We start from the raw sequence: 25,606 nt of genomic DNA, 5'->3' as shown, positions 1-25,606 counted from the left end.
TTAAATCTGTTTGTTTTGTTGGACCACTGTTCCAGGAACTGGTGAAAATCTTGTGTTAACTGGAGTTGCAAAGCTGCTTGTTTTTGTTCAATATCTGATGTCTTACAGGAGTATAAATTTCTATGAGAATATATTTGCCTTTGAAAATTCTCTGCCCCATGTATCAAGTAAATTGATGCCTACTGAAATGATGGAAGCATGATCATGCAATACCGATGTACAGTATTATGTCATCAGAGAATATAAGTTTCAACATGTAACCATTTGGTGATCAATCATTCAAGGACATGAGAGTCATAATGTCATTAACATTATTTTCCTCCTAGTATGGAAGTAAATTTAAGATACTTTTATACTGCTGTCATCAATCTTCATACTTACAGTTTGTACGTATCATGTTACATGTAGCTTTTTTTATATAATTCCATTTTTATGATAATATGTCACAAGAGTAAATGTTATGCACCCAGTTGCTATGAAGGAATTTAGCAATTATTCTACTCTTTGTTATTGCACAACTCTTGACATCACATTTTGTTTTTGTTTGCTCACCACAGAACTCCAAGATGGAATCAGTAGAAAGAACGGGAGATAGGTAACTGCGGTTGTGATGAAATCCGGGAATCTGATGAGAGATCCACCATGAACTGAGTGAAAACAAGAGAAATCACCCCTTCCCCACCCCCAATTTAGCTTTGCAGCCCAACCTCCCAAGGAGGTCTGACTGTTCAAATGGAGGACAAGCAGCAACGAAACCTACGCAACTTCCAACACCAGGCCCGGCTGCTCCTGACGGAGCGAGAGCGGGAGCACCTGTACGAGATGCTAAGGGAGTACCAGACGTTTTGCAACTCGCGCCAGTTTGTCTCCAACCTCCACGGCATCCTGAACACACCGGCCAAGCTGGACCTGCTGCGCGATGTCCGGAATTTGGTCCCGCCGGCGTGCCTGCACGAGTTTGATGGCCTGGCGCCGTACGACCGCATGGCGCACCCGATGCCCCAGCACATGTTTGGCAGCGAAGGGGCAAGCGTCTTCAAAAGGTCGCCCAGTTGGCATGGACAAGGAAGGCATCAAGATACTCAGAGTGAAGACTTGGGTAAGTTTACGTTCCTGTGGTGGTGGTGGTGGGTTTTTCCTCCCCCATATCTTCAGGCTAAACATTACACCTTGCTACCTTCTATCTCCTTTCTTCTTTCTCAACTCTCCTTGCCCCCCTTTTTTTTCTCCTTCTTTTTTCACTTTTTTTATTCTCTTTTACTTTTCTACATGGATGGATGTATGATTAGCCTCAATCCTTCATATTTTTTCTGTTCCTATTTACAACTACCTCATCCTTACCCTTATTTTTCTTGTGTTAATTTCGTCATATTCATTTCCTATTTCTCCTCTTGTTCCATTCTCTTTTTCCTTAATCTTCTTCATTTCTTGTTCAGTTCTTCTTCTCTTCATTATCTTCATTATCTTCTTAATCTGCTTCTCTTTTTCCTTTTGTTCTCATTTTCATGCTGCATTGTGACCCTTTTCTCCCTGTTTTTCTCAATATATATATATATATTTTTTTTTTTGCTGCTATGCAATGTCTAAGGTGTGCCAACCAAAGCCAGGGTACTGAATGCATACATCTGGACAAAATTCTGTACCGTCAGAATGGAAGGAGCCCCAAAGTTATACCAGAAACCCAGGTTCTGGTAATACCAGCAATTGTGTCGTTGGGCAGTCAGTTTCTATTTGTTAATGGTATTGATTTATTCTCCGTCTACATCCAGCCAAACTGGGGTCACTGAACCTAAATGGGAGGTGATTTCCGTTTTTCCTCCTTTTGTTCGAATGTCTCATTGTGGTGCAGTGACCTCCTAATGAGATTTGTTTTCTTCGACTCACTTCTGCTTAATTCCTTATTAGCTGATCCCCTAAGCTTCAAGAGAAACACTACTCTGTTCTGCGTGAGTTCATCTCAATACAAGTGATATTGCAAGTACCCTTACCATTATGCTTAATAACATAAATGGAATCCTTGTGAGAATGAACATGCATATTTTGAAATCAATTTGATATTATATTGATTCCAAGCCAGCTTATTTGCTCAGGTTTTGTTGTTGTTGTTGTTCATAACTCAACTGTCAAGTTAACTCTATGTATATCCCATTAGCCAAGATTCAATTTTTGAACAAACACATTTGTAGGACTACTGTGTCATAAAACCACCCATGACCGTCCTTGTCAAATTGACAGTGTTTTTGCAGTTGATGAGATTTTGCAGGTTTAGTTCTGTGCAGAACTGAATTGAAGATTCTAGCAGCTGCTACTGAACATAAATGTACTGTTTATAGTGTGTTTTATATTCAAAATGACAAAATTCTAACATTTATCTAAAAAGTTCATTTAACAGATGCTGTTGTTGTTATTTTTTGCCAAAACAAGGCATATGGACTTAAGTTTGGAAAATCAATTTCTACAGGAATAGTTAAAGGGATGTAAAAAAAAACCAGGGATATCATTATTTTAGGAAGGAGGACTGCTTCTAAGAGTGATGTGAATTAATGTAAGATAGGGACTCCATCCATTACAGGAAGACTGCTAGTAAGAGTGATGTATAAGATATTCTATGCACAGCCAATGGTCTTTTGGGGGGTTCGGAAGCATGGCATTCACTCGTGCTATGCAGGGGCTTTTGACTCTGCCAATGAAGATGTTATTAGCTCACCTGAGCCAAAGGCTCAAGTGAGCTATTGCGATCGCCCTTCGTCCGGCGTCCGTCGTGCGTCGTGCGTCGTCCGTCGTCCGTCGTCCGTCGTCCGTCGTCCGTCGTCCGTCGTGCGTCGTCCGTCGTGCGTCGTGCGTAAACTTTTTACATTTTCATCTTCTTCTTGAAAACCCCATGACCGATTTTCATCAAACTTGGCAGGTAGCATCCCTAGGGGGTTAGGAACTCAATTTGTTAAAATGGGCACCATGCCCCACCCAGGGGGCCCCCAGGGGGGCCCAAACCCCCAAAAATTAAGGAATCTGTAAAAATCTTCTTCTCTAGAACCAGAAGTGATAGAGCGAAGTTAATACTATGAGTTAGTACATTGATGACTGTAGTTTCAAGTTTGTTCATGGCAGAATCAGGGGTGCCCCCCTTGGGACCCAGGGGAGGGGGGTGGGGAAGGGTTCTAATGGGGCCTAAATTGTACATTTTCATCTTCTTCTTGAGAACTCCATGACCCATTTTCACCAAACTTGGCAGGTAGCATCCCTAGGGGGTTAGGAACTCCATTTATTAAAATGGGCACCATGACCCACCCAGGGGGCCCCCAGGGGGCCCAAACCCCCCAAAATTAAGGAATCCGCAAAAACCTTCTTCTCTAGAACCAGAAGTGATAGAGCTAGGTTAATACTATGAGTTAGCACATTGATGACTGTAGTTTCAAGTTTGTTCATGGCAGAATCAGGGGTGCCCCCCTTGGGACCCAGGGGGGGGGGGGGGTGGGGGTGGGGGTGAGGAGGGGTCCTAATGGGGCCTAAATTGTACATTTTTATCTTCTTCTTGAGAACCCCATGACCCATTTTCACCAAACTTGGCAGGTAGCATTCCTAGGGGGTTAGGATCTCAATTTGTTAAAATGGGCACCATGCCCCGCCCAGGGGGCTCCCAGGGGGCCCAAACCCCCCAATTGAAGGAATCTTTAAAAATCTTCTCTAGAATCAGAAGTTATAGAGCTGAGATAATACTATGAGTGAGTACATTAATGACTGTAGTTTCAAGTTTGTTCATAGGAGATCCAGGGGTGCCCCTCTTGGGGGTAGGGGGGAGGGGGGTGGTTGGAAGGGTCCAAATGGGGGCCTGAATTGTACATTTTCATCTTCTTCCTGAAAACCTCATGATGGATTTTTGTCAAACTTGGCAGGTAGCATCCCTAGGTGGTCAGGATCTCAATTTATCAAACTGGGCACCATGCCCCACCCAGAGGGCCCCAGGGAGCCCCAATTCCCCCAAATTAAGGAATCTTGAAAAAATTGGGCCCTTATTGTACATTTTCATCTTCCACTTGAGAATGCCTCGTCAAATTTTGGTAGAGCTGTGAATAATTTAGATTAGTGACTGCGTGAAAGGTGAACTTGCGATACTCAGGTGAGCGCTAGACCCGCGGGTCTCTTGTTTATCTCAGAATGGGTGCACCTGCCCAGCTCTGAGGATGATCAATATCGTCGCAAGCAATTCCCTCCTATATAAATGACAAGCAAAGTAGAGGAAGGACAGAGAAAGAGAGGGATGGAAAGAAGAAAAAAATATGCCTGGTGTTGCTGTGAACTTTCAAACTGAATTGTTGAAGCAAGGAGCTTTGAAGCTGCTTGGTTGAAGGCAGTCTATGTGGAGACAATTTTCAAAGGAGGGTTAAGTTGTAATTCATCAGTTTTTATATCTTTCAGTCTTTCCTCCATGTTAGATGTGCATAGAATACACTTGAATTTACAAATATTAGACATTCAGGATATGACATGGTAGGATCCATGTGGTCTCCTGAAGTGTGTGCGAGTTGATCGTCATGTTTCTATTGTTTGGTATCATTTTTCATTCAATCCAAAATGTTACTGCTGAGAACAGCCCCCATGTCCTGCCCATACTGTAGGAGAAACATGCAAATGGTTTGTCTATGATCTGCCCTTCTCTCTCTCTCTCTTGTCTAGCCATGCCCCCCCCCCCCCCCCCAAATCTCTCTCTTTTTGTTGGAAGGCAATCAACAAGCAATCCAGTGCCACACCATCTTTGGCATCATTGCTGCACTTCCTTATACTTCCTTCGGGTTGAAACTGACAATTGTCTGTCAGATCTTTCGTTTTAAGTGTCATCCAAGTGTTATTTTAGTGGATTTTAGTAGGCCATAAAGTATGCTGCTTGCCCCCTCTTCACTGTGTTAACTTTGTCCGAATGTAGCCCTGACATCTCACAAAAGGCCTCCTCTGTAATCCCTTAAAAGCCGCTCCATTGAAATTGATCACAGGGAATTGTTTGGGTCCTGTTTCTCCTTCGTCCAGTGGAAGTCAATATGGCAGGAGATGACCGATGGTGGACAAAGGATGCCATCACGTCCACTCATTGTGTTGGCGGTCAGTGAGTGACAGTTTGTACTTGAAGAGCTGTCCATCCACAAAGGGTTGAAAGAGAAATTACATGGCAATTGTTGTAACCCCTGCCAGTTTAGGGCAGTGTCTGCATTGTTGGGTATAAGCCCTTTTTACAAATTAGATGAGTGTGCATTAAAGTTACCAGGCACAAAGTCGGTTTGGTGTTGCTGGGCCTTGTGTGTTCTTTGGTGGTTTTTCTAGATATAACCATGTAAATCTACCCAAATGTACAATGGATATTGGCCACTTTGACAGATAGTGTTGAGTATGCATACAAAACGTTGCGCTATAGTGTCTTGGATACGAATATTGTACACTCTATGAATAATTATGTTTCTACGCATCTTTCTTGATATTGAATGATAATTCCATCCATGGGCATTTGAGTGCCCATCAAAGTTAGACTGGACAATGACTGTCAGTGATGGTAGATTTAGTCTCAAACTTTCATTCGACCAGCTTTTCTCCTTGGATCTGTTTCTGGAAGTCATCACATAAAAGTCTTTCCAGATATCTCAGAATGGCCAAAGTCACTCATATATGTAGCTATGGGAAACTTTCAAAGAGAAGTGAAATCCATTTCATGAAGTCTCTCACGTTGATAAGTGTGCCTTATGAGCGAAAAGTCTCTCATAATCTGACTTTCACAAACGGACCCCCCCCCCCCCCCCCCCCCGTGATTGTTAAGTGTGACTTTTGTAAACATTGATCACAAAAGGATCATTGATTGGTCCAATAAATGACAATTAGAAAGTCCTTGGTCTGTATTATTTGCTCAACTCCACGCATCCCTGCTTTTTCTTGCACTGAGAAGATATTCCACAAAGAGTCCATGACGGGTTTGTGGCAGATTGACTTTCTCAGAGGCATAGACGATCCCCTGACTTGTGGGGGAGGCATGTTTCGAATTTCAGTGCAGCTTTTTCACGCAAAGCCACAGAGCACTTAAAGTTCTGCCTCTCGTGGCATTTTATCATGTAAGGAGAGAAGACAAAGGCAAACAAAAGCTGTCTTATTGGACCATACCATGCTTGGGTAACCGTTGGGCTATTGATCTCATGGAACTTTTGTCTAGAGTTGCGTCACAGGTCAATTGATTTCCTTTCTCCTGTGCGTTTAGGCCGGGAATCCGTACAAATGGATATATAGTGCCGGAGGAGAAAAACAGGGCATGATGAGTACCTTAAGTACTTACATTGCCAGGACACTGCTAAGAACATTCTAAATCAAAACATTATCGATCATCACTATTGATTGTGAATCTTATGCATGCATGGCTCTGTACGTGGAAATTTTCAAGGATTTTAGATAACATATGACAAAACAAAACAAATAAAAATAGTTCATGCTGAACCTGTTCTCTCTTACAATGCCATGGTGTTGTTATCATTGTATGACTGTGTTTTGTAGGTTTTGACTCTGTCGTTACCAACTGGCAACTGTGCTGCGCAGAATGTTAGTGATGTTTAATGAAGCCAGTGATCTTGATGTAGTAGACAGTGAAGTAATCACTTGGGGGAACTTTGTAATATTTGCTGCTGGTGAGCTGAGGAAATTCAGAGATTGGTAATGTAGAGTGCTGTAAAAAAAAAGAAGAAATAAAAATAAGATTTAATCAGTTAGCTGTAGAGATTGTGAAGGACTGAGATGCAGTTTGATGATTGCAAAATTGTTTACCGGTACTTCAGATGGACGAGCCAGGGTCGCTGCACCCAACATGTTGATTGTAATTCTCTGAATGATTGAAATGGGAGATAAAAAAGGGGAAAACCATCACCTCATCACATTTTCTAAAGTGCTTGCAGTCATATGTATATTTGATACTGTAGATACATCGGTAGCATAACAGCAACAAAATGTGAATAAAACACAAGTTATGTGAGATTAAGCTCCTTCCCGATATTTTGAAATGAACAGCTTCAAAATGAATTTATTAACACTGGTAGTCATTTCCTGGTATTACAGTGGTGGAAGACATTCTTTTACCTGAGACAAAGAGTATGATTAGTTTTAGAATATGATTTGCCATTTCTGTTACATTTGTCAAAATATGTTTCATTTGTCAAAATATGTTTCAGATATGAAATAGAAAAAGGAGATGAAACAGGATTTTTAAAGGAGGTTCATAATTACACATTAATTGATAACACAGAGTTAATAGAACATCAGTATATATGACTGGGTAGTGTTTGATATTTACATATCATTATAAAAGTACTGATAATATCTAAAGATGCGCTTGTTGTTATTCATTTCTTCTTTCCATAGACTTCAACCACTATGTGGGCAGTGGGCCCAGGGTACTGACCATCGCAAACAAGAGTGAGGACCTTGGTTTCACCATCAAGGGAGGATCTGAGCAAGGTGCCCCCGTCTCTGTCAGCAGGGTGGAAAGGGGGTCGGAAGCAGGTAGGCTGGAGACTTTATTCCATACTGTAAAATTAGAAACATTCGCGGAATGAAACTTTTTCGACTTACAGCCGACAGCTTTTTTTTTTTTTTTTTGCAGCATGAAACTTTTGTGAATTGCCCCTGGCATTCAATGCATTGTGTGAAAACAATCTTACCATGCATTTTACTTTCTTGAATTTTTGCCTCCTTGCAAAAGTTTCATGCATGCAAAAATGTCTGGTTTTGCAGTATTATGCAGTGTATACCTGATTATCTGTGTGTTTCATGAAATTGTTTCTTCTGTCACACAGTGTTTAGTTTTACGTTGAGTGAAGAACTCCAACGAAGACACACAAAGTAGAGCTGGAACTTTCTGAACATTAATCTCAATTTTTGATTGTCTTCCTACTGTAGAATTGCCTTTTTGTTCTAGCATGCTACATCTGAATTTCATATTTGTTTTGATGCTTTTACTTGTTTACTTTATATGTGGGTCAACGGCTAGTACATAGCAGTCATCAAATATGATGATTTATAGAACTTAAGCAACAATTCCTCTCTCCAGTTTTGACCAGCATAGTAAGGCTTGATACGAAAAAAAGTAACAACACAGCAGCATCAACAAGACCACACACACCCACACAAACATGATATGATGTACAATTGCTATAACATTGAAAGCTGCACCACCCCTATGTAATGACATCCCATGGTTGCTCCTGTCACAAAACACCCCAGAGAGGAACGGCCTGGTGGTCGGCGATGAGATCGTGGAGGTGAACAACATCAGCTTCGAGGAGATAGCCATCAGCAGCGCCATCAGGGTGCTGCAGGGCTCCACTCGCCTCAGGATGACTGTGCAGCACAACCCCGCCCTGGCCGCCTCACAGCACACTCACCGACGGCAGTCTAAGGAGAAGATGAAATGGTACGGAGGTTGACCTTTGCCCTCTGACAGAGAAGGATCTCTGTGGTCATTTAAACACAGATAGTGTTCTTGCCAAGAGTGCTTTTGTCTGATTATATTTTCATTGATGAGTAGGAGGCTGTGCAACGTTTATTATTATTCCCAGTAAGCAATTAATCCTAGCAGAAGAGAGCCAGAATGATATTATTTTGTTGCTCCTCTTTCTTAGATTATGAAGGAAAGAGTACAATGTGAATGATATCTTGATTATCCTGAGCTAGCCTTTATTTTCTTCTAAAACTTAGAAAACATTGCCACTGTGGTATCATGATTCATTATGATTCAAACTGAGGCAACATAATTTGATATTCCCCTCAACGGTGGAAAATACTGCTTAAGCTGAAGAACAGTGCATATTATGCTCCAAGCTGTGGCAACATAATTTGTTATCCACGAGAAAAAGGCCAGCAAATACTGAGTGAATTGAAAAAGAGGGCAGTATGTTCCTAGCTCATACAACATATTTTGATAGCCCCCTCAAGGCCAGTCAATATAATTATGACAAAACATAGTCTTTATAGCCGGAGACAAAGCAGTGTTTCTACTAGTGTGCCTCATACAACATAACATTTTTTTTCTCCATTGCCTATCCTCCTCAGGTTTGACACCTACTCGCGGTCAAGAGGACCCCCTGCTGGACTGAACACATCACCTCCCCAAACCAACACGGATAGGAAAGTGGTGATCCAGCTGGATGAGAAACACAGATTTATCGGATTCAACATCCGAGGGGGCAGCGAGTATGGTCTTGGCATCTTTGTCTCAAAGTAAGAATAAAAAAGGGAAAGAACAACAACTCGCCCCCTTCTCACACACACAGACACACAAATTTATGCGAATGGAACAAAGGACAGCTTCTCAAACGGAACCTACGTTTAAATATACACACACTAAAACACATAAACATTGGCACACACAACAAAGAAGCCAAACAGAACCAAGAAGTCAGTAGATGAGCTGTGACATTGGGGCAACTTTACAAAACTGGAATTGTACTTCAATTCTACATTATTGTTTCTTTTTCTTTTTACCAGGCAATTTTACTTTAGTATAACACTAAATTATGGTGTTGTGTGTTGTATAGAAGCAACTCCAACTTAATGAGACATTATTCTATCTGACATACAACCGTAGTCAGTCTGGATGAAAAACAAATCTGGACATGAATGTATAACATGACAATATGTGTACAGTTTTAGCCTATTTCATTCTGAATCAAGTCCACAACCAAGACTTTTCATGACACTCACAAATATCATTTTGAATCAGCTGTAGAAGGTATCTGGTAGATGACCAGAGATTCTAGATTTCGGGAAGTTAACATATAAGAATTTCAAGGATGGACTTCCAGTGAAACAAGGAGGTTGCATAATGGGACCTATGGATACCATTATCCAAGAAAATTCAAGGGCACAAAAAGAGACTGCTCCACTTCTATTAGATAATTTTGACTCTCTGTGCAGTCTTAGTAAGTTTAATATGCATGTAAATGTACCAGGCATTCAAGAATTTTTCCATTTTTGTGTGCCTCATTGCATCGCCACCAAGGATTGACCGTGGGGGCATGGCGGAGTACCACAGGGTGCAGGTTGGGGACCAGATCCTGTCAGTCAATGGCACCAACTGCGAGAACATCCGGCACGCCGAGGCCGTGGACCTCCTCCGCGGCCAGAAGAGATTGGTGCTGACCATCCGCAGCATGGGGAATACCCTGAATCAGAGTCAGAGCAGTGAGTGGACCAAAAAAAAATAAGAGAGAGAAATCTTGTAGTCAAGGTGACACATCATCACTTCACTCTGATTTGATTTGGAGGATGTGCATATGATTGTGAAGTTTTTTTCTGAACCCCCTACCATTACCAGTCACAACTATTCTGCCTTAATTGTCAGTGGTATATGATGTTGTAGTTGTCTTGAGAGGGTATTACTGCATGAGGTGAAAGAAAGTCTGTATTACCTTATCTTTTGAACATGTTCTTGATATCATATTCAGTCATGTAATGCTGCCATAGACACCATGTAAAAAAATCATGAAAACGTATTATTAAGTGTACAAGAGAGTATACTTGTGATAGAGAAATTTGCCAAGATAACTTGCTATGCATCTATTTGAAGATTTGAATTGCGTTTGTTGGATTTCTTGTCAATTGCCAATCATTATGCTACTGTACATGAAGTGCAAAAAAGTTTCAAGATATTTCTACCGTAAAATGACCTCATCACATATCATCTTCCTTTTCTATCAAACCCAGGATCTCAGAGATCTCCAAGTGCCACATCTTCCCTTATTGGAGCCCCTTCGGCATTGCAGCAGCAGTCTCCCCCACTTCCCAATGGACCAGTCCCACCGATCCCTAAACAGAACAAGGACTGGCTGACCCGGGCACAGCCCCAGGGAGGAGTGCAGAGGCTGGATGGGAGGGAGGGCAAGACCAAACGTTCTGGCATGGATACGCCCAGTGTGCACCCCACAAGGCCTGTTGTTCAGGTGCTTAGTGAATTCATTAGAAAATGTTGAATATCTTTCCAAATAGTGAATATATATGTTTAGTGTTAATGGGGGAATTTGTTTTAACATATGAGTATATATGCATATGCACTATATAGATCCTCAGTTCTAAGTGATTTGTATAATTTGTATGAATGATACTTCTCCATATAGTGATCATCTGTAGCTATTGAATTTCTGACACAGATGGGAAGTACCTGCTATGTCATTTTTTAATGTTCTGAGTGGAAAATATATTCTTCACTGTGAATATAAATTTCATGCTTATGTTCCAAACTTCATGTTAGTATTTTTCTCCAAGACTAAATAACAAGTATGATTCAATATCATTGTTGAAATGTCTGTTTGTAGGGTCATATGGGCATGCTGCCAGGAGAGGTCACTGCGGCTGAACCAAGCTCATCCAGACCCAGCTCCGCCCAATCCCAGCTGTCGTCCAGGCTGTCGCAACCTGCGGTGGCGCCGGCCACGCTGCAGGTCGCGTACACGCAGCCCCACCCAGCCTCCTACTCCAGGCCCCAATCTCAGGCGCAGTCCTCTCCGCGACCCCAGACCTACCCAGAGCAGGATAGTAGACAAGGTCAGGAGAGTGGTGGTGGTGGTGGTAATACCGGTGGTGGTGGTGGTAAAGGTGGTGGTGGTGGTAGGGGTAAAGGTGGGGGCAAGGACAGGAAACGAGCCTTGGGGCGGTCACTGAGCATGAAGCACCCTGGAGGTAAGATTCCTTGTCCATCTGTCTTGTCTGTTTCCTGACTTGCTGTCATTATGCATTAATATCTGTAAAAAAAATCACCTCATTCTTTCAATATCCAGTAGCAACTAACCAATAATAGCGTTTGCACCTAAGGTCACATACCCATACCGATTGCACGGCTGACCTCACCAATTTCCATTTACTCTTTCCTGTGTAAAATTCATGATCAACTCTTAGTGTATGGTCTTTACTCGTGCAGTGGAACAAGATTTCACACTTGGTGAAAGATGAACTGCACTATTAAACTCGGCTTCACCTTGAATTGAGTGAAGTGGAACAAGATTTCACACTTGGTGAAAGATGAGCTGCGCTATTAAACTCGGCTTCACCTTGAATAGAGCAGCTATGTATCTTTCTAAAAGACAGAAAGAGGACTTGTTGAAAAGGACCTACATCTTGACTTACAGTAACACCTACCGTATACTGTATTTGTATTCTCATTTTCCACTTCAATTCAGAATATATTCCCTCATCTCATTCTCCATTAGAGCACTAAAAATTATTATTCTCACTCTTTACCTTACCATTAACAATGTGTAATTCATAATGTACAGTCTCACCCATTATTTTCATGTACATTTGCAAAAATATTATTGCCTGCGTGCATGATAGGTGTTTTTAAACGTCATACCCTGCATGAGTAAAAATCAGGATGTTCATAGATGGCTCTGCATATGAAGCTCATCTACATACATCACAGTTTCTAGATTTGAGAATTAATTGCTGTTACATTGAAACTTTACAACTGTGTCTTGTTATACTGCATCAGTTCCATATTTTGATGAATTATATTAATTTTCACGTCCATAACTCAACTGGAATATTGCATGTCAAGGCTTGCAAATACTCATATACAGTAGCGTATATATGGAAGTAGACAACACGTTTCGATATGGGAAGGACTATGACTTACGGCATTCGTTCATTTGGTTGGTCCATCCTGTTGTACATTTTCTTTGTGGCTAACATTATAACCTTTTTATTTTCCTCCACGGTAAACACAATCAAATGAAATCAATGAGTATTATTCACTGCAATTTGCTGTGCTGAGTTATGTCTTGCAGTTTATTCACAATGATGAAATCACAATTGATGGACTTGGTAAGTTTCTTGTTTGTTCTGCCTTGCAAAGAGCATCTATCCCCAATCATATAATTTTGATTTCTTTTGTGTAATGGCAGAGAGGCGGTTGCCAGTAATCGATGCGCAGTCCAAGCAGAAGCCAACAAAGGTTAAGCGCAACAAGACGTTCCGAGAGCTGTTCGGCCTCAAGCCCAAGGTCAAAGTTCGCGAGGTAGAAGAGCACCGGGCCAAGATGATGGAGGTGGAGAGGGAGAAGGGGAGAGAGCCGGGCCAGCAGGATCTGAAGCGGGAGGAGGAGATCGTGGCGGAGGTTTTCCAGGAGGACCTGGCCCGGGTGGATCCCATCGGCCAGGAGGCGGGAGCCCACGAGGAAGGGGGCGCGGTTGTGGAGAAGGAGAAAGATGGCAAGCGCAATAGAAAAGGTTAGATCTTCGGGGACCTATTTTGCAGTGCCTCACCATACTTACCCATCCCAGTTCTAAAATTGACATTTGTTACCCTCAACGAGTGTCAGTATACCATAGTCACCAATAAAACTTGCACATATATCTTTTAAGCTCTTATGTACCAACATGACTTGTTCAGTAAGTGTCAAGTCATGCATAATTGGCCCAAATTGTCCTCTGTGAAACAAGCTCAATCAACGACAATAAACACTTCACTTCTCTGCCACCTTCATTGCATATCAATTTTTTGGCAGTCATGGACAAAACCAAAGAGATCATCATTTTAACTCACAAGTAGTTTATTTGATGTTTCATATTTTTCGTATACCTTGTGTGATCTTGACAAGGACATAATGAACCATGACTAATGGAATCACTCTTGGGAATGATCCTGCCAATCCAACCTTAGTGTTCCTGTTGGTCTATTGTATTGAAAGTGATTAGATAGTGTTGAGGATATTGTGGGCCCAAGTCAGAATAGCAATGAGAAGACATCCTTTTGTTCTTCTTGCATATACTTTGCTCTCTGACTTGTCCAGATTTGACAATAAACACCACCTTCCAGAGCATGACATCCCCATCTCTAAAACTGATGTTAATAGACAATTTGGACGTGCTTGATTTGTACACCATGCAAACTTTCACTCAAATGAGACAATCTATATGATGGATTTGTTTTTCTTTTGTTTTTATCATTCCAAGGAAATTTGTGATTGCATGTGCCAATGCATGTAATATTTTATTCACGGTGCATTGAAGGTATCCTAATGTACATTCTTGTAAAATATTAAAAATCCCTGGCAGGTAAGAGCAAAATGACTGGTATCATTGCCAGCTTCAGAAAGACTCGCCCCGAGGGCATCGTGAAGAAGCGTCACGCCTCCTCCAACTCGCCGGAAGAAGAGCCGGAAAGCCCGCCCCAAGATGACCGACCCGGTTCGGCCACCAGCTGGGCTTCCAGGAAGGACAGCCTCGGGGAATCTCACAGCAACAGTAAGTCACGGTTCCCACTCAAAGTCAGGCTTTGATTTGAAACTTGCTGATGAAGACCATGACTTTCTGTAGTAGAGATAGAGTGTTTGAAACTCCTAAAGTTTGACACTTCCATTTTCAAGACTTCAGTAGATGTACAATAGACTTCCTTGTTTATTTTTTAGAACTTACATATGTGATCTTTGAGAATCAAATGTTATAATTTAAGAGTGAAAGTATCAATTTCCTACTTATTTTTGTAATGATTGTAAGTTTGAAACCAAAAGTTAATAAAATTTAGACAGAGAACCCTAACCTTAATGGCTCTGATAAAGAAAAATCAACTAATTTGTGACAATGTTAAAGGGGATAGTCGTGACTTATTATGTGTCTGCTTTTAACTGTGTGTGTGCTGTGAAGCAGGTTCCCATGGAAGTCTAGGGCGGCAGAAGGGGATGTTCATGGCGGGGGCGGGGACCCAGATCATGCACATGAATGCTGCCCAGGCCAGTCAGATGTCCATCTTGGAGGAGGCGGTCAAGAAGGTCCTGAGTGAGGACGAGTCCACTGCGGTCCTCCGTCACGTCAAGAGGGTAGGACAGAGGGGTTGACCTTTAATCTCTTATTTCGTAAATGGTTTTTTCTCTCATGTCAATATGAAAAGTTTGTTCTTGGATGTTATGAAACGGATAATAGTATGATCTTGTAACACATGGGTACAGCATTCTTCAAGGAATCAGACAAAAACACAGACACTTCAACACGCACACACACACTGACACCACATACACACACACAGAGACTCCAACTCTCCCGTTTTCGACGGGAGATCTCCCGCCGAAAGCCCATTTTTGCACAATCTCCCGTTCTCCCGTTTGAGATTTGATTTCTCCCGCCCTGGCTCTGTGTCTCCCGGTTGAAAGGATTTCTTACTTATTTCTATCGTATGTTGAAAAAATAAGCCTTAGATAGCACCAGAGAACATCTAGAATCCTAGGAACTTCGCGCTTCGCACACATCAACTTGGAGTCTCCCGTTTGCTAGGGGTTTCGGGCGGGAGAATCTCCAGATCAGAAGGTGCTTGGGGTTGGAGTCTCTGCACACAGGCAGAAATTGACACACACAAAACAGAAGAAATGGTGTGTGAGGTGTAATTTAAAAAAAAAAAAAAATATATATATATATATATATATATATATATATATATATATATATATATATATATATATATGAGTGGTCCATCAGAATTCTCAAGGCTTTTGGATGATACTAAGTCATGTTTTTGTATCACACACATTTGATATGTCACTGAAGCTTCACTCCCTGTGTGATATAAAAGCAACAGAAGAAGTACACATCCAGAACACTTTTTTGCATTCTGCCTTTCAGACCGATGAACAGTATGTATTAAGAATGGGCTGTTTTTACTCATTGCTTATGATCAGACACTATCAATAATAAATGTCCCTGGTTCAAGCTCATAATTCAAAGTTCAAATTCAAATATACATGCTTCATATTTGTTCTCACGTAAGGTTAGCTTATAAAGTCCAGTCAGTTCTCAGCAGTAATTCCCCCCACTCCCTAGTAGCCAAAACGTCACATGTGACAATGTCCAAGGCAAAGGTGTAGTCAGCTTCACACATTGGTGTGTTACCAGACTGGATTAAGGCCTTTTCTTAGTGTCACCAGATGCTGAATTTTAAGGAGATGAGAAATCAGATGGATCAGTGTGATTAAGTGCCTATGTTGGACATGATTAAAAAGAAAAATCATAGATCAGGAGGTTTGGGATATCAACAATAATCTTATTGTACCTGTTACCATGAACTTTGTGTTCTTTATTGCAGTACCATGCTGAGGGGGACGTCGATTCCCTTGTCACCCCCTTACTGGCCATCTTGGATAAACCAGAGAAGGTGGTTCTTCTCAGAGAAGTCAGGTATGATCTACTCTCTCATGGTGTGATGATATTGTTGAGGAAATGAATTAGTATAACAGGGATTTTGCAAGATTACAGAGCAAAGCAAAGACAAGGAGGAAGACCTCTTTAAGTAGCACCTACCTTATTTTGTATACAAATCACGCAAGCAGAGTGTCATCAAAAAACTGACTTACACTTGTATATTTCAATACGAGTCGTACACTTGCTGTCATGGTGGGATCTCTGCGGCATAGCAGTTGACAGGATTGAAACTGGGTAACGAGATGGTGCAATAGTGGATGCAAGGTGGTCCTTGCATCCATGCACAAGATGTTTTTAGCTATGATGTCTGTCTTGACCCACATGTGCAAACATGGTTGCCTAGGAACGAAGTGATGAAAGTAGACCAGCAGTTCCCTTTGGAAAGAACAGTGCTAACACTAAGAGGAATACCATTGACAAATGGTAGTGTGATACCATCATTATTATCACTATCATAATTATGACAGCTCTCAGACACTAAACAGCCAGTATGATTAGCCACAGACTAGTCATATGGTACCAGGTACCAACCATCTGATGTCCCCAATCCCCTTCCCCAAACCGGAAAAAGTGAGCCTTTTCTGTAAAAGAGACTGTTTGATGTACATGTATGGTAGAATATACCAGTTGGAATTTTGCAAAGGGTAAAGCTTGCTGTACGCTCGCATACGTGTTTTGGGAACAGATGCCTCTATTCACTTATCACTGACTGACAGTGAGTCAACCTGACTATTAATTGTTGATATTTTGTGACTTAACTCTTTCAGTGCCATGAGTGACATATTTATGCACAATGTCAATAGACTTGTTAGCCCAGTGGTCTTGAGAGGCTCAAGAGGAATTTAAGCTAGATCCTAAAGTTCGGTCAACTGGTGTCACACGCAGATGTCTAATTCTGAACCCCCCCCCCCCCCCCCCCATTTGTTGCACTCTACAGGGGAGTTATTGCACCCCTCGACCTGGCTGTGTATGACTCAATGGTGTCAAGGAGAGAGCTGGAGGCGAGGAACATCCTAAATGCCAAGTCAGGTAGGATGCACCTTCTCTTGTACAATTCATGATGTCACAGTTGGTTTCATTTGCTGACCATGGGCATTACTTTTAATACATGTTACTGTACCATATACAAAACAGTCTGTGTCATTAAATTGCTCACCTGCTTATCATTGTGATTCATATTGTCAACCCATATATCAGTGAATATTACTCTCCACTTATCATGATTCCCACAATGGAATTAATGAGTGTTGGGAGATTTATTTACTCTTGTACGAGAATTCATAGATGTTTCAGGTCTTCATGTAAAGTGATGAGTTATTCATAGTACCTCTTATGATGCATTCTGTTTTGTAAAACAAATTTTGGATTTGCCAACGTGAAGTTGCTGCTGTGGCAGGCAAGCTTTGGACAAGATTCATGTATCCATGGGCAAACTATATGGAGGAACTGTGCATAAAATGTGAATGCATCACTGCACTAGCCCATCATCTTTCCCTTCATCTTCGCTCCTCCTCCTCCATGGGTGCTAACAACCTGCTTGCCTGCTTGCCCAGGGCAATTAAAACTTCCCTGTTGGGCAAGTGATATGAATGGGCACTTGCCTGTTGAAAATAGAGAGCCCAACTCAAAGATTCATTTGGGCAAGTGGAAGAAATATCCTTTGTAGTGCCTCCCCCCCCCCTCATTATTATCAACTTGTGATATGCCTTGGCCCATCATCACCATTGCCGTTTTCATTGTCATCATCGTTGTCATCATTATCCTCATCAATCCTTATCATCGCCATCACCATCATCATCATCACTATAACAACAACTGGCAGCTTCGTCTTCTGCTCACTGGCTGTCTTTGATGTGATGAACAATGCCATCATTTTATCATTGCTATCGTAATGTAGTGCACTCCCGTTAATAATGAACGCAGTTGTAAATTCTAGTAACAACGAAGGAAAAATTCAGGCCTCGGCATTATCCACTCTGTGTTTTTTATTGTTTATTTGTTCGTCTGAACAAAATTTTGATATAACAAAAGAAAATGGCCAGTCCTGAGGACTTGGTTATTTGGAATCCACTGTAATACACTGCATCTACTCTAGCGGTGGATATAGTAAGGCAGTATACTGAGTTTCAAGTGTGTGTAATGATGACCTTATTGCGCTGTTGTTTTGTTCATCTTATTCCGTATTTCCGTGTTATAAAGGGTCAGTTTCTCCAAGACTTATGCGAGAATCTCGCCAACAAGTCAGCGATCACACCGACTCCAGGCAAGAAGGTCAGTTTTGAAGTTTGTCACAAACTTATCTTGGCAATCTTTTATTTTTCAATTTCTGCTGTATGATAATTGCCTGTTTTTATTTATTGAACTTGATAGTGCCTCGACCATTTATATTCAGTCTGATCAAATAATTTGATTTTCAGATGTTTGTGTTTGTGTGTGTTGGTGTTTGAAAGTATTTACCTTAATTTTATCCATATTATGATCTAGTGTGTGTGTGATGTTTGACTGGATACTTCTGTTCGGTTACAGCAAATTGGACATAACGCACACAGTGGGTTAGATAGTTAAAGAAATTAAGTTCAATATGATGAGGCAATCTTCAAGCTAGAATCTGTGCATTGATGGTTCACAAATGTGTGTTTTAGAGCAGATTTTGTAGCATTATGCACACAAACTAGGCAAGACCTTATTCACCAGTCTTGAAATGACCTTCGCAGGACAAGAAGTGTTTAATTGTAATTGGTTATAGACAATTGGACATACAGTATATTGAATACAACATACATTACCATGATGATATGAATTTTGGTTATGATATAGTTTCAGAAACTGCCAGCACTAGCAGTGGAGGAAAAGAGAGGCTTAAGAGACATCAGAATGAGCTGGAGCGGCTTAGAAAGCAGCGAGAGGAGGAAGTCCGCCAGGCAAAACTGAACTCTTTTGGAAGGTCACTTGACACAGACTCTTTGTCGTATGAAGTGGTAAGTCACCCGGCCAACCAGAGCCGCCATGGCAGCTTTGATACCTACAGCAATGGGGAGCGGCGGGACATGACCCAGCCACCAGCGATGACGACCTTCAAGCCAGCCGTGACTTCGGCCGGAGGCAGCCCGGCCAACAGCACGCCGGAGGGCAGTCTGTCCAAGCGGTCGGCCAAGAAGGTCCTCATCAATGCCTCGCCGCAAATCATCCGCACGAACTCGATGCGCAGCGGTGAACAGTTCTCGCACGAACGGCTGGAAAGCAGCAGGCACAGGCAGGAAGAGGAAGGCTTTGACCATTCTGGGAGAGGAATGGGAGCAGCACCCTATGCACCTGTAACACACTTTGGCGATCAGAATGGGTCTTCTCCAAAGATACAAAACACAGACTATCCCAGCAGGAATCGAGATGCTCAATACTTGCAGGGACCATCGACGAGTACGCGCGAGTACGAGTCACCGTATGCCACCATCAATTTCAATCCAGGTGCAGACGAAGTAGCAGATACCACTGATGCAAATGAAAGCGATCACGATAGCGTGGATTCAGACTACAGCCTGAGCAAAAAGAGCGCCGTTTATCATCTGATGGGCAGGGACGGTGAGGACGTCCACATTGGAGGGGACTCTCCGCTGTCCCCGACGAAGCCTCGCAAGCTGAGCCCCATCCCGGCTTCCCCTCCCTCCCCTCGCGTGATTGAGCCGACCCCTCCAGCCTCCCCAACAGAGGCGTCTGCCAGTGTCAACCTTGACAATCTTATCAGGGTAACTCCGAACAAAATATCCGTTCCTCCCCTGAGGGACGGGTCCAGCTCCAACCGATCGAGCGGGAGCAGCTCGGACGAACCCGTCTACGCCATGGTGGACAAAGGTCAGAGGAAGACGGCAAACTTACTCGATGTGAGAGAATCCATCGACAGCGCCTCAGAGTCTGAGAGTAGCGTCAAGAAAGTGAGCTTCAGTGATTACAGAGGGTCACCCCAGGCTCCTAGGAAAGGCATCCTGTAAGTTTTACCTTTGTAATGAAGAATCTTCCGGTTTTTCTCTTCACTCTGAAAACATCACAAGTGAATTTGTCTTTTTCTTTCAACAGCAAAATACAGATTTATGATAACCCAAGTATATATGTGTCTGAAGTTTTGATGTAATGCTGTAATTGAAGTTCATGGGCCCTTTTCACAAGAAGAAATGCTCACAAATGATTTACAATTCAAAGTTATCAAAATTAAGAAAACAATTTGATATATTATCTTCAGACTTTTTAGTTTTTGGAAGAAGAGAAATATGCATGATATTTTGTAATCCTCACCAAAACATGCCATTGTCTCTTATATCCTTAGAATGTAGTCCTACAATAATCCACTTGTTTGATTCAGTCAGACTAGCCGATTAATATTCTCAATAGAGATTTGACTCCCTATATCATTTTTGTTGGTCAGGTATTTGGTAAATTTACCCCCCCCCAAAAAAAAAAAAAAAAAAAAAAAAAAAAAACCAACAACACCAAAACAGCAAATTTCAATCAATTTGTATTTTCATTGTATCTCAATAATACAATTGATAAGCAATACACTGACTCAGCTCCAAGACATGAAAATCTGCTTTCACTTTTACTTCCACCATTTACTTTACAATACCTGGTTTTCTGTGTCTTTGACACTTGCAGCAAAAACAGTTTCAACGGCAATGAGCGCCCCACCATCCCTGTGCGCAACCCTCAGCTCTACATCGATGACGACGATGACGACGAACCATCGCCCCTCAAGGAAATAATTCGACGAAACCGAGGGAAGTCACCTGTGAAGCCAGCCGCCAGGCGGAGGATAGACGGGTTCCCTGGGAGGGAGATTTTCCAATTTGAGCTGAGCAAATCACAGTCCTCACTCGGTAAAGAATCCTTTCGTCTTTTCACACATTGCACAATTGTCTTTGTCATTTTGTGGAGGCATTCCACAGAGCAAGATAAACAAAGAAATGTTGCAGCAAATTTTTGTCTTCTGTTTTGAATAATCCATGCTAGACAGTAATGCAATGAAATTAAAAATTTAAAGTGGATCCAGGTTGATTTCTGATTCCATCTGATTTGATAATGAAGTTCTTCTTGCATTTTGTCGTAGGGTTGAGTCTAACAGGAGGCAAGGACTACAAGAATCAGCCGTATGTCAAAGTGGACAAGATATACCCTGGGGGTGCTGTGGCGGAAGACGGCACACTCACTGTAAGTCAGCATCCATCTCCTTCTACAAACCCAATATAACAGTAATGTTGATAGAAAACTGATAGTCCAAGAATCAACACTGGAAATTGCACTCTAACCGCACATTTCAGTGTGTATTTTCCTCACACAGAGTCATATCTGGTGTATCTTCTGAAGGTGAAATTTACTAACGTTCAAGCATGCGATCAGGTCGTGCTTTTTTTAAGGTCTTGAGTTGATATGAATTGTTTGAATTTCAAAAGTAGAACTCTAGGATGGACATGTTTTACTGATATTCACTTTCATTGAGCTTAGATTGGTCAGTTGCTCTCTCTCTCTGAAACACAAGGAAAACTGAATGAAATCAAATTAAATCAAAGTATTACAACAAAATACGTCTGTGGCTAGACAGCAATAGCAATGGCGAATATTCTTGTTTGAATGATACTTTTAACTGGAAAAGAGAAGTGACTAAATGAATGACATAGACAAGTGGCCATCTGTTATGTGTGTACAGTCAACTAGCAGTGATTTTGCTTTATTTGTGTAAATTTTGTGTGCCTATTGTAAGTTATGAGACACTTTTGTATGTTCTTTGGCACCTTTTCCAAAGAAGCTTGATTGGCTTTTATTAGTCACTCGCAGTACGTTTACTTCATGATTGTGAAACTGTGGTGTCAATTGTTTTAATGTGGAAATAAATGAAATGAAATGAAATGAAATGTGAATTAATGTGTTTGTGTCTCCAGACTGGCTGCGTCCTGGTCGGAGTGGACGGGGAGAATCTACTGGACGTCAGCCATCAGCAGGCCATGGACATCATCCGGTCAGCCTACACAAACTCGCCCCGTAAGACTATGCAGGTAGAATTCATGGATGCCCTGTGAAAAAGGGGGAGAGAGAGCTTCTTCCATTGCCGCCACCACCACCACCACCACCGCCACCATTACCAACGTGGCTCCACCACTTCCAACTTGGATCTGTTGATGACGTGATGACGATGATGCTGGTTTAGTGACAGATGGCCGTAACTCCAAATCCGGGGCAGAAATCTATCCACTTACTGTATAAGCTGTTATTTTCGCGAGGGTTTAAGTTTTCACGAATTTCGCGAATAACAGTCGGACCACAAATGTAACAACAAGCGACAATGTCACCATGCGCGAGGGTAATGGTGTGCTTATGATGGCCTCCGTGTCAATTTGTGAAAATAACATCTAGTGAAAATGTCGGTGACTTCCTCAATTGCGAAAATATTTGTATGCGAAAATAATAGCATATACACAGTGCGCCGTGATTTTTCGATGCTAACAAGTGTCTCAACCGAATGTTCTGCTGAAATAGGTTCTCGACTCTTTGTTTGTACTTCCATGGCAGACCATTGTGAATTTACTGAATAGTCAGTCCCACATATAGCATCCTTTGCAGTTCACGACATTTGAAGATCAGATTGATGAGATTGATAGGAATCAATGGGAACAATGCAGTGTGTGCTGTTGGTAGAAGAAATACCCCAGTGTCTGGTATTTGGTACGGGGCATCAGAGTGTCCTACAGACACAGTCTGTCGATGTATGAACTTTGTTATAATGACCAAGACATGATGTATACATGTCGTGTCAAAGTCTTCTGAAGACAGCGCAACACTAAAATCATTACTGTAAAAGTGGAAATTTTCACGCATTTTGCGCAACCAGAAACTAGTGCGAAAATAAAGAACACGCAAATATTTTTACATGTCTGTGGTCCATTAACCCGTTGAGAATGGACTGATTTTGCTACAACATGCATTTCCCATGGACACCTGCCCGAATATACTCGGGACTCGTCCTCAACGGGTTCATAAATGACTTGATTCTGCGGAATTAAAAACACGCAAAAGTCATCTTACCCAGCTGAGTGTAAAAATAACCCTTTTTGCAGTATGTAACAATACTATAACAGAGCTTCTTCCAAAACAGTTAGAACAGTACAAGGTCTTGCAGTTGATAGGAAAAGTTTTTTTTTTTAAATTATTATTGTATGGGTTCATGTTTGTTCAGTAGCAAAGAATCAAACTTGCAGAGTGTATTGAAAGCTATTGTAAGGAAATTTTAAGTTACCATGTATAAGTTTCATTTATGACCATGTGACTCAAAGGCTTTCAGGCCATTTATCACCTTGTTGAGGTTTACTCACAACCTTGTCAAAAAGCCAGCCATAGCTATGAAGCAATACTGGAGAGAGGCTGAATTCCATGGAGATGTCTTTATCCTCTAATTTCTACCACTTTCTATGCAGCAAAACGCACACCTTGATGCTCAGAAGCCACCATCTCATGCTAACTGTATATAATTTTGTAGAAATGCCAAATTCTTATAGCGATTTAGATATCAGAAATCCGTCTTCTAGCCGGTCTTTCATTCCAGTTTCTATGAAGTGATAGCCTTGTATTCATTTGTGATGTTTCATAGCTAAATGTGTACAGAGTAATATTTGATTTGCATACAGATCTTCTGCATTGATGTGCCGAACTTATAGAGGATATAGAGGGATGTGAATAATTGCATTGAGTTGTTTGTTGTTTTTTTTTTACCTTTTCAATATCAGTGTGCATTTCTATGTATGTGATCTTGTTAGAAATTTGAGATTCATTAATATGGATTAAAGTATATATTACCAGCATGTGCAAATATCTACTTGATCTTTTATACTACTGCACATAGTGATGATCATGCTGACGAAATTACAGGGGCAATATTTTGTATATCAGAAAATACTCAGCAGTGGCTTTTTGCACCTATTTATGACTTTGTAATCAGTGTATTTTTTATATCATTATCTTCAAATGTGTTAATCAATTCCATGGCATAATGGAACAGAATGTAGAATACTTGTAGTATTTAAACAACAATATACAAGTATTAGATTGTGTCACTGTGTTTGCTTTGAATATGTGCAGTGGTAAATTCCATAGAAATTTAGATAGATTAGAACTGATAGCAAAAGCTCTTGATGGAAAAAAAAAAGGAAGAAGCTTTTTTTGAAGTTTCTGTGAATGGAAAGCAAAACAAAACAAACAGTATTCTTAGGATATGTGCATTACATTTACGTGAAATGTGTGTATGTTCTTTTTCAACAGAAATTTTCATTAGACATAAAGCTTATTCAGGATTAGCATGCTAAACAGAAAAACAATTAACTTCAGACACTAAACCAAAATATTATTTCGTTGCCCATGCTTTGTAATACATCTTAAAGAGAAAAAAGAATAAAAAATCTGCATTTGATCATGTATGTTCATTGTATAATTTTTACATCGGGAAAAAGTCCTCAAATTGGAATTAAAGTGAGTTTAATGCTTGTAGAAACTTAGATATTAAAAGTCCTCAAATTGGAATTATAGTGAGTTTCATACTTGTAGAAACTCTAGTAGATTGTAATAGGGAAAATGATTCCTTCTTGGTTGGATGGACTACATGAAAACTGTCAACAAGTGTTATGACCTGTGTTGTCTTTCAAAGGCTAAATTCTATGCAAGATCCAACAGAGAGAGAGGGGGAGGGGGAAAGATTGAAAGCTATCAGATTATTATGCAACGCTTCATATTGTTACCAAAGGCTGTCTGGTACTTTGCCTTTATCCGTCACCTTGAGTCCTCTTCACATCAACTTGAATCTCAGAGAAAAATGTGATTCTGCCCATGCTGCACTACGAGTACTTGAGTATATTTGCTCCTTGAATATGTATGATCCATTTATGGAGTGCTTGGTGCGACATCATGACCGTGAACACTGACATTGAACAAGCCGTTTTTTTACCTGAATCATGATAGGCCGTCCATAGCATTTTTGCTTGAAATGTTTTTTTAAGGTTGGAGTGTTGTAGGTATTGAAATATCAGAAGTATCGTATTTTGGTTTGTGGTGTACAGAACACATACAGAGAATACACGTTGTATTATATGCAAGGCTGATTATATCTGCTGTTTCTAATATGGCGCTTGACTTTACAGTTTATGTTATGCAATATTCGAACTATAAGGGGTAGCACAAGGCTGAAATATATATTCGTATTTGGAGAAAACGTGCACTCAATACACATGCATTTAACATTAATGTTTCACTCAGGGTGCCACCTGACAAACAATACAACAACAACAACAAAATAAGAAGGAAAATTTGTACCTTTTTCCACTAACAGGATGAAATGTTGCTATTTCTTTTGATCTGCACTGCCAAGAGTGGCTGCATTT

General features: G+C 41.1%; 1 protein-coding gene across 1 annotated transcript; it reads left to right on the top strand.

Annotated features, from left to right (window-relative positions):
• Positions 1 to 732: 732 nt before the first annotated feature.
• Positions 733 to 22,261, top strand: LOC139708894 (uncharacterized). Its single transcript, XM_071620858.1, has 18 exons — positions 733 to 1,099; positions 7,381 to 7,521; positions 8,242 to 8,431; positions 9,070 to 9,237; positions 10,019 to 10,200; positions 10,723 to 10,958; positions 11,331 to 11,559; positions 11,611 to 11,694; positions 12,915 to 13,238; positions 14,067 to 14,255; positions 14,658 to 14,827; positions 16,084 to 16,175; positions 17,137 to 17,228; positions 18,399 to 18,470; positions 19,023 to 20,181; positions 20,844 to 21,064; positions 21,295 to 21,395; positions 22,124 to 22,261. The coding sequence occupies exons 1-18, from the start codon at positions 733 to 735 to the stop codon at positions 22,259 to 22,261; spliced, it is 4,155 nt and encodes a 1,384-aa protein (XP_071476959.1).
• Positions 22,262 to 25,606: the final 3,345 nt, after the last annotated feature.

Source organism: Diadema antillarum, unplaced genomic scaffold, assembly GCF_040938485.1.
Source record: "Diadema antillarum isolate AM-2024a unplaced genomic scaffold, OU_Dant_1.0 seq00001384_RagTag, whole genome shotgun sequence".
In the NCBI taxonomy this organism is placed as follows: domain Eukaryota; kingdom Metazoa; phylum Echinodermata; class Echinoidea; order Diadematoida; family Diadematidae; genus Diadema; species Diadema antillarum.
This window is presented reverse-complemented; position numbering and strand designations above follow the sequence as displayed.